This window comes from Aythya ferina, assembly GCF_964211825.1.
Source record: "Aythya ferina genome assembly, chromosome: 11".
Taxonomy (NCBI): Eukaryota; Metazoa; Chordata; class Aves; order Anseriformes; family Anatidae; genus Aythya; species Aythya ferina.
This window is the reverse complement of record NC_140307.1, coordinates 7103126-7113348: the sequence shown is the minus strand read 5'-3', so window position 1 is coordinate 7113348 and position 10223 is coordinate 7103126. Positions and strand designations below refer to the sequence as shown.

The 10223-nt window shown below is 48.8% G+C and overlaps 1 protein-coding gene across 11 annotated transcripts in view; it reads right to left on the bottom strand.

The window, feature by feature from the left end:
- Positions 1-4517: 4517 nt before the first annotated feature.
- The window catches only part of AKAP13 (A-kinase anchoring protein 13), a 217359-nt gene continuing 211653 nt past the window's right edge, over positions 4518-10223 (bottom strand). For all 11 annotated transcript variants that reach the window (XM_084532068.1, XM_084532064.1, XM_084532070.1 and 8 more), the window contains one exon: positions 4518-9992. In XM_084532068.1, coding sequence (XP_084388194.1) covers positions 9943-9992 — 50 coding nt within the window. In that variant the 3' untranslated portion in view covers positions 4518-9942. The remainder of the gene's footprint in view (positions 9993-10223) is intronic.

The following is a 10223-nucleotide window of genomic DNA, read 5'->3' as shown; positions in this document are numbered from 1 at the left end:
CGGAGGCTCTGCGACAGGCTGGCTTTGATACCAGTCATGCAAAGGCGTGCGCTTTTGTGTTTATTCTGGAGCCTGCCCGAAAGACAATTCAAAAGCAATCACCAGCTGCTGTGACAGCAGCAACCTGTTGCTAAGGAATTAAATCTGATGCAAAATACAAAGCTTCCTCAGTTAGCAGCTACAGAGTGAGGGGAGTGGGAGATGGAGGGAGCGGAGCAGAGCTGCGGCCAGCTCTGGTCAGGATTTTAACCGGGGGGGTACAGGGGAAGAAATGTAGATTTTCTATATATTTTTTTTTATTCTTTGAGAGGTTTTTTGGCTTCTCAACATGTCAAGGTCAGCTTGGTTTGGGAGTGCATGGGGGAAAGCCTTGTAGGGTGGCTTTGTGGAGCTGTGAGCTCCCAGGTACCATGGTATGGACAGCCCTCGCTGCTGAGCGTCGGGAGCTCAGACAGGACCCTGCCCTTGCTCAGCATCCTTTCAGCCCCACTCTTCCCCAGTCTGGAGCTGGGACTTGGCTCCCGAAGCACTTATGAGGAGAGCTGAGGGAAAGGCTGGGAGCTGCTCAGGCAGCTCATGGGTCCGGACCCCTCCCAGGCCCCTGACCCACGTCTCGGACCTTTGTCCCCACGCTGGGCCTCTCCAGAGGCAAAAGGCCAAGGCTCCTCTCCTGTATTTAAATGAAACTGAAAGAGCCTTGTTGGGTTTTAAATATGCATTTTCCCAGCTTGACCCCAGCTGCCCTTGAAATAATACCATTGTGCAACAAAGCCCTGCGGGGAATTCTCAGCCGAGCTCATTCACCCTTTTTCACTGGAGTCAATTAAAAGCAGAGTAGCTGGTGATTTAATACGTCCGGTGTCTGAGACGGCCCCACATCCATACAGAGGCTGGCTCTGGCCATCCCAGGAAATGCAGATGTTTCCAAGGGCAGGAGGAACCATTGCCACCAGCTCCCCACAACCAAACGGGGATTTTCAGCTGTGCCGAATCCCTCTCGCTCTGGTGCAGAGCACAAGACCTGCAGCGGGGCTCCTGGTGTGAGGGAATAACGGAGGCTGAGCTCGTTTTTTTCTTCCTCCCTTACAATCTCCCTTTTCTTTCCGTTTCACCACCTCCTTATTTAATGTCATCGAGAGTTGTGCAGAGCCATCAGCGCTGCTCGCAGCAGTGTGACCTACTTTATCGTTCCTCGCTGACTTCCTCGCTGAAATGGGGAGCTCAGAGCCCACCCAAGCCATTCAGCGTTTCTCAGCTGAATAACAAATCCAATTATGTGGAAGAAAGCCCAGCTTTCATGCTGTCAGTGCCTGGACATCTCACTTCCCTCTCCCCAATGCTCGCTGCACCTCTGATGGCTGCGTCCCACACAAGGACCCCTCTGTACGCCTGTGGCCCCCTCTTCCAATGCTGATGGGGTAAAGGTTGAAGAGGACAGACCCTGGCTATCTGACGTCCTTACACTCCTGACATCCCCTGGGGAGCTCAGAGATCACATCCTGTGTGGTTTTGAAGTGCTGGCTGTTTTGGGAAGCGCTCCGGGGCCGTGTGGGCACAGCACAGTTTGTGCTCTTTAGAAAACTGATGGCACTTTTTTTGTCCTGAGCATGGTTTAGGAAGCCACAGCGATGTGCTGACATCCAGTCCCCACACAGCACCTGCCCCAATTGCCCTCTTCTGGGTCACCATCTGCGGGCATCACAGACATAGACAGACAGGGGGACGCTTCCCAAGCCGGCCCCGTCCACTGCTCCCCATGGGGCCGGTGCCCTCCTGGGCTCCTTGAGGTTTCCCACAGGGCTCTGCTAATGACTCACTGCTCCTGCTCGGCTCTAATTACACTCCTGCCTAATTACTTTTGCCAGTTTGGCTGGAAAGATGCAGCTGGTGGGAATCGGCTCTTTGGTGAAAGGACAAGGGGGGAACAAAGAGCATCTGGAGATGCTGAGCCCTGGGAGACGCCAGGCTGCAGCGGGAGGTCGGGGGATTGGGAAGTGCTGGCCGGAATACATCTGTGCTAGGCATGGCCATGGGAGTGCAAAGGGATTTAAACAGGACCCCTCCTGTGGCTCAGCTCGGCCCCGCTGGGGAGCAGGAAGCCTGGCATCATCCCTGCTGGGGACCGTGGGGATGGCCTCTAACCAAAAACGATGGTTGCTGCTTCTCTATAGCGTCAATGAACATGTTATTGACCCAAAAAGGAGCTCCAGAGTGCAGGAAGAAGGTTCCCAGTCCAGCATGGGAACATCATGGCGAGGAGATGGGTGAGACAGAACCAGGCAAGGGGCCCTTCCCTGCTGCAAAAATCAAAGCCCCTGCCATGGCAGAAATAAGAAAATGATCTGACAGAATCACATTTATTTATGCTCCTTTTAATCCACATACTCCTGTGTTCATTACACAGCCACATCCAGCACAGGGATGGGCACTGGCACCCGTGGTCAGCAAAGCTTCATCCATGCTCAGCTCTCAGCAGCTGTATCGCACCTGTGCTGCGATATTTAACCTTGCCTGTGTAGATTAAACATTGAAAAGGTCAAGGTGACATCTCTTGTATCAGTAGCTAGTGTCAAATATTATCCTCCTCTTAATTTAAACTTGTTCCAGCCCTAAACAAATCAACACGTTGCAGTGTTTAACCTCCCTCTAACTAATTCACAAACCCAGGTGCCTTCAATGGAAAAGCCAGCTCATCCCTTCACCATTCACCTTGCAGCTGATCACAAGGCAGTTCACTCCCTGAACTAATTAGGGCTTTGCCTTTCCTTCTCTTAATAAAGCCTCCGTGAATGACAAGCCTGTCTGCAAGCCCCAGCCCAGCTCACACCTGTGTCCTCTCCCATTCTCACCGTGGAGCCAGCACCAGGACTGAACTCAGCAAGGGCAGCAAAGGGGAAAAAGGTGGAAAATGCAAAACAAAGAGGTGGCAGTAAGCCATATTTCTGTCCCGTGGCTATCAAAGCACCTTTTGAAGCCCTACCAAAGTGTAAGGAGCCCTTCCAGGGGGAAGCACCAGTGGAAATGCAGCTGTGTCCAGATGACCCATGATGTGGCCACACAGGGGTCTGGTGGGCTTTTGCTCTACCCTTGAGCACTGTGGGGCTGGGCAAGCCCATGGGAACTGCGATGCTCAGACACACATCACTGCTGCTTTGGGATCAGCTGAAACAGGTCACCCATGTGGCTTGGGGAGAACATCAGTCCCATCACCTTGGCCATACTGTAATGGCTCAGAGCATGGACAGAGAGTGAAATTGTGGACAGGGAATGAATTTGCCACGCTCAGATGGCCAGGAGAGGTGGGAGCCTCCATCCCCTGCTCTGCAGAGGCAGTTTGCCTCCTCCTGTGAGCGATGCCCGTGGTACTGCAGCAGCCTGGTACATCAGCGCTGCTGCATTTACCCCAGGGCTTGGGCTAATGCCTTCCCTGGGAAGGGCCTGTGCCCCCACAGCACCCCATGCTCCCCAGAGGCAGCTTCTGGGGGCACCCCATGCGTAGAACAGAGGGGACCCACAGGAGAAAGCTCTCTTTAAACCCTGTCATTGTGGTGAAAGCTTTTATTTGCTTTGGTAAATGGGTGAGTGGGGATGAATGGGAACGCAAATAAAATGCGGACCGGTGAACAGCCGCGGAGATACAGGAGCCCTTTCATCTCCCGCCCCACGCCCAGGGAGCTGCCTGTCCCCAGCGGGTGCTTCGTGACAGCGGGCACGCTCGGGGTCACTGACACGGTGCAGGTTTTAAAATCGGTACGTGACACTGATGGGAGGTGGAGGGAAAAATATGTGCTGCACACTGCTGGGAAATGGGGCACTGCGGGAGTGCTGGTGTTTGCTAGCTCCTGGTAAGAAACAGCCCAGCACCACCCAGAGAGCTCATACCAAAGCCCTGAAAGCTTTGCTCCGTGTGTCTGATCTCCTCAAGCACCCCCTTTCCTGCTGCAGCATTGCTGCTGGGCCTCCTCCGCCAGGGGAAGGGGAAATATCTGAAGCACAACGCATCAGTCCCTCCTCCTCTCCCCGCCTCCACCCCCTCGGTGAGATGGAGCATCTCCAGTTCTCAGCCGGATGAGATAAAAGCTCCTGGAACCTGAGCTGTCCAGGTTTCGGCTAGGACACGTAGCAATTTCAGGGGGTCACAGGAACTGCGAGCCGTCAGATAGCGCGGGCAGCCACCAGACTGCCATTTATCTCGGTGCGAGGAGCCTGCTTTGGAGCTGAAGTGGCTGAGATAATGGCTGTTCCACTTCCTCCTCTTGTAAAAAGGATGAAAAGCCCTCTGTGGGGGAGAAAACCAGGAGCTGAATGTCATCACGGCCACACGCCCTTCAGCGAAATGTAAATCTTCCAAGAGAAGGAAAGAAAGTTAAAGAGTGCAACGGGTGCTGGCTGGAACCCCGGTGATAAAAGCAACACAAACATTTGATTGCAGGCAGGGTGACATCTATTCCCTCACCTCGATGCAACAAAGTCAACAGCAGAAATACCAAAGGTGTGGAAATAAATCGGGCAGAAAATTCGGACTTAAAATCAAATTTATTTAGAGGAAAAATGACTTTACAAGAGGTTGATGCTGATAACTAAAAAGGAAGATAAATAAAAGCTTGTTACAAACCCTAATGGTTTCTGGCAAGTTACAGAAAAACTGAAGAATTTTACAGTCAATAACCTGCTCACTTTTTACATAATTACAAATTAACATACAGCAATTAGGTTTTACCCTCTTTTTAAAAAAATCTTTTTTTTTTTTCAACTTTTTTTTTCCAACTTTTTTTATGGGTTCAACATGAAAATGCAAAGCATTGTTTATTTGTTGTTTTCTTTTTTTTTTTTTTTTTTTTAAGAAACAAACCAAAGGCAGAGGTATATCAGGTTATTATAATACACCTCCTCACTGGGAATTACTCAAGTGCATTCCGTATTAGTACAAAATAAACACCAGGCTAAACTTTAACCATAGGCGAACTGAACTGGACATAAAGAGTTTTCTGAGTCAGTGTTTACTATCAATAAAGAAAATAGTAAAATACTTTAGAGCATGGAAATGATCGATACCTATAGACAGCTTAAATACATACAAAGCTCATAGCTGTATGCAAAGCAGTGGATGTCATCCTGTCCCCCCCTCCCCCCAAGCGATGGAAGCGGAATATATTTGGGCAAAGCATCAGTGTCAGTGAAATGCACATGGAAAGAAAGGGCACCAAGCCCTCAAAATGCAGGTGGGAAGGGAGCCAGCATTATGCTTCCCATGACTCGAGAGCAAGAGGTGTATGAGATTTGGCCAGTTCAGCTTGCCTACCTTTAAAACTTAGCTGCGTCAACAGATCAAGAATGGATCGTGGCTGATTGCTGCCCCTTCTGACAAACGAAGCAAGAGTCAGGAGCAGTAGGGGAAGTTTTCTTTTTTAATATTATTTTAAAGGGTGCCTTAAATTATGTTAAATTCCCAAACCTGGCCAGCAGGCAGAAAAATTTCCAGAGTTCTGGTTAACAAGGAATGTTTTGTGGGATTTAAGCAGATACCCTCTCTTGTGCCCCCCGCCCAGTCCTCCCTTGGTCCGTGCTACAGACAGCCTACATCGATCGCTTCCTTGGCATTTGGCACCTGATGAACCTCTTCTGACCTGGTGACATTTGGAAGGACTGGATTTGGGTGTTTGAGCAACAGCTCTGAGATACCCTGATGCAGCAAGGAAGGCGCAAGGAGGATTGGGCTCAACGGGTGCTCTTGCCTTTGTACGAATCCGCTCCAGCTAATGGCATCGCTGTGCTTTCAGCAGTGGGCAAACTCCAGGAGTGAAGAGAAGGAAGGTGGTGGTGGTGGGGTGGGCTCTCTCAGGGGGCTACCTGGGCCACCAGAAGCCAATTGCTCTGGTCCTGCCCCTGCCTGCTCTCCTAAATGCCCTGGTGGGAGGTGGGAGGGTCTGGGGGGCTTCGTGAGTAATTCACTGCTGGGTTCTCCCCATGGGGAAAGGGCTCATCCTGCCTGCAGTGGGACTGGAGTCGTGTTCGTGCCCACTTTGTTCTAAAACTAATACAAAATGCTCTGCACTTCCTCCCCTGCCAGGGCAATGCCAAGCCAGCCCAGGAACTTGCCTACCTGCAGCTCGGACTTCTCAGGGGATGCGGAGCTGGGGCAATTACACAGCTGATTGTCTCCACGTAACCAAAATGAAAAGTGACTTGACCAGTTCCATTTAAAGTGCTTTAAGGCATCACACTGACGTAAAGTTACATGCTGAGATGATCACCTCGCTTAAAGGAAGCTAAGGCCAACCCCATCCAGCTGCACCGCACCGAGGCTCACACCCTTTGCTGCAGCTGCTCCTTAACTGCCGGGGTCCCCTGGCACCCCCAGCTCATACTGACCACTTTTGTACTTCATCTGAGATGTCCTGGAACCTGTTCTTGTCCTGGGAAACCCGTGAGGAATTACAGGGTTTGGGTTCTCTGAGTGGGATCAAGGGACCAGCTCTGGGAATGAGACAAGAGGCCAGGCTGAGGAAATTACACGCTTTCAATGACTGCAGGATGGATGCCAAGTGTGGAACCGAAGCAAAAGCAGTTGTAAGGCCAGGAAAAGGAAAGGCTTTGGTGTTGCAAAACTGGGACCGTGGTGTAGCAGACAACCTTAGGCAATCTGCAGGGATCAGAGTGGGAATCTGACTTGGGAAACCGATGCCAAGCCTTTCCAAAGAAAACCTAAGAGGGAAGAAAGAGAAGGCTAAGGAGATAAAAACAAGCCCTCACCTCCTAAAGGTGAAAGAAGGAGGAAGCAGCATGGGAGTGAAGGCTTCATTCCAAAACCAGTGAATCATACAGTGATGTACATCCTCGAGGGACAAAGGTCTGCCCACCAGAATTTAAGACACAAGCAGCTTTGATATGCAATATTTTTCATCAGTATGCCCTGATTCAAGCCTGTGGTTTCTAAGACAAGGAACCATGGGGACCTTAGGAGATCACGTAGCAAATATTATTTTCACTCAGGGCACTGGATGCTCGTTTTGGTTTGCACAGGTCAGAAGAGATGGTCAGAGCAGGCAGAGACTTGGCCCCATGTGTCCCTTTTCATGCTCTTCTCAGAGCCCAGGGATGTTTCCCTGCACTGTGACTTGAGGATGTGCTGGGGAAAGGACAGTCGGAAGAAAAGAAAAGCTCCTAGTGGCAAAGGCTGTAACAGATGCCAAGGAATGTTCAGAAATACCAGGGACCTGATCTCTGTTTATACAACAGAGGATGAGCCATGCACTGGGTTGGTTTCCAAAAATTTCAGCTTGGCACATGCATTTGCACAGAGGTACAAATAGCGGGACAGAAGTCATCTGGTTACACAGGTGCTCTTTTTGTAGAGAAGAAACCACCACAAGACCAGCACATGCCTCCTTCCTGGTCAAGAAGAGCTGCCTGGATCTGCCTGGACATTGACCGGAGCCTCGCATCACTGCAGGAGGCTGTGCTTTGCTCTCCCTTTGCCTCCGAGAAGCAAACCTAAGGAAAATATTTAGACAAGGAAACTAACTGATAGGAGGAGTCCTGTCTGAAGTCACCGCTTCTCTTTCCAGACTTTTCTGGCCCGAAGATGTTCTGCCTTAAAGAAAGCTCTCAGTTGAAATTGTGTAACTCTGGACATGGCATAGGCTGCTAAGCAGCGCTGCCCAAACCCTGTTTTTATCGGAACGAGGGAGATATGGGGTTTACCAATCTATTGGTAAGAAAATAAAAATAATAATAAAACAAACAAAAAAAACCAACCCACCAACCAAACGAAACAAAAAAGGGAAGAAAAAAACAAGACTGCTCTCCCCAAACAAAAGCAAAATAAAAAAATTAAAAAAAAATAAAACCAAGTAAACTTCTTTTTAAAAAAAGAACTCTTTCAAATAAACAGAAAGATAAATATTTTTGCAAGCCCTGCTTGCAAGTAAGAACAAGCACCAAATAACATTAAAAAAGCAAAACAAAAATAAATCAATAAATCTCAACCCTTTTTCCTTTCTTCCTTTTTTTTTTTCTTTCTTTCTTGTCTTTTTCATCTTAATAGTTTAGAGAGCTTCAAAAGCAAGCAGGCGGCTTGGGATTCCTGCACTGACCAAGACAGACCAGTCTAAGCATCCACCTCACCATCAACACTGCTGATACTCATTAGCACTGAACTCTGAAAATTGCTGCGTGTTACTAGCTTGTGAGAAGCTAAAGAGCAAATTGAAATCAAACAATAGTGCAACTAAAGAATTATTCTTTTTCTTTAAAGAAAAACTAGTAGGAAAGGAGATGCACTTGACAGCTTCAAACTCTGAGCAAACCCTTGGATTATTTTGAAGTTGATAAAGTCTAATAACCATTTACAAATCCACCAGGCCAATTCCCCTGAGAGGGTTTGAAAGAACAATAATTTGGGAAAGAAAAAAAAATAAATTGGCTTGCTGCATTTCTCTTCCCCCGCTGGATACATCCCTGTACTCCTCAGCTGTATAAACATCTCACAGTCGGCACCGAGAGCCATCCTTGAACCTTCCCCTTCTGCTGATGGTGACACAGACATGGACTCGTCCACCACAGACCACACAGCAACGGAAACGGACCTGGCAAAGGCACTCTGGGCCTTTGGACCCTTCACACAATGTTTTTGTTCACAAGAATATATTTTTCTCCCCAGAAATAGTTAATAAGTGCATGGCATTGTACAGGCATAGGAACTAAGAGCTGCCTCTTCGGAGCTCACTCTGCTCACAGCACTCAGCCCCCTGACCTGTGACATCTCACTGAAGTGCTCCGAAATTGTTATTGTTCTGCCTTAGAAACAAACTGGAGAAGCTGACAAAATCCAGAGAAACATAAGCCTCGTGGTAATGTAAAGAGCAGGGGAAGAAAAATACAAACAACAGAACAAAGGTCCCTAAAAGCAGACTTCCAGCCATCTCTCCAGTCATCAGGCTTGTAATGAAGGGATGTCAAATGCAACTGGAGAAACATATCCCAGCAAAACAAATACATCTTTACGTAGGAGATGGGAAACATCCATCATGGGAAACATCCCATGAGCCGTAGCTCAAAGAGACTGCTTAAAAAAAGTTGCTTAGAGTTGTTCCCACTTGACCACCATCTGCTCTGGCTTCCCGGGGTTGCCTTACAAGCCTCCCAAATTTCTCTTTTCTGCCTTGTTTTAAATACACCCAAAGAGGTCCTGCTTGATTCTGGAAACAGTGTGACATGTAACTCCTCTGCCCCACAGAAAGCTTTTGGAAAAACCTCCAATTTTATTTGTTTCTTGAATTTTCATTTTGCACGCTGTAACTGCTCCCTGGTGTGCGGTACCTTTCTGAAACCCCACAGTCCGTTCCATGAGCACAACAGGGGCGTGCGAGCCCATGGTGTTACAGCTGGAGCAGTAAGGGCGAGATATTTAATATCTGCACGCTCCCTGAAAGTCATCGTCTGTCCCCATGGGCCGAGCTAAGCTTGGCTGAACAGACTGTGAGCACATCCCAGTGGATACACAGATCCAGAGATGGATATGTACAGTATCTCTAGATATGCCAGTGTGTACGCACCATTTGTGAAGTCCCAATCTTTTGCTAAATGCTTGGTTTTGGTTACTTTCCCCAGAAAAGGGGAATTTGAAGGCACAGACCCCTTAAGGCTATGTTCTCCCATCCTTCAGCAGTGTGAACAGACAGAAACCATCCAGCCCAATCCATCGGAAGCGAGGTTTGCACAGGGAGATGGTACCACTTGCCATGCGGTCGGCCTCTGCAACGTGAGTTCATGCAAAACTGAGGAGAGAGGCCCCTTCCTACCACATAAAAACTTTCATAACCTGTTTTATTTAAAACCTCCAGATGCTTGTTGGATGCAGGCACGAGCAGCGTGCTGTGGAGTAGGCAGGGAGATGTCCACTGTACCAAAGCTGAGAGTGACCAATGGTGCCATCCACGCTCAGCAGAAGATCTCCTCGCCCTCTGGAGGTGCTTCTGATGAGTGAGAATCTGTGGGGAAAAAAAAAAAACAAAACAGGTGGGATTCACTAAGGGAATACAGCAGTATGGCAGGCAGAGAAGGACTCCAGACATGGGGAAGCCCTGCTCTCTGCCCAATCCACTAGGGACCTTGGAAGATGTCCAGTTCCCAAGGAACTATCATGAAATTAGAACCTGGAATTGTTAAATGTTCCCAGGCACAAGTTGGAAAACTTGTGTGAGTTAACATGGATCAGCTGG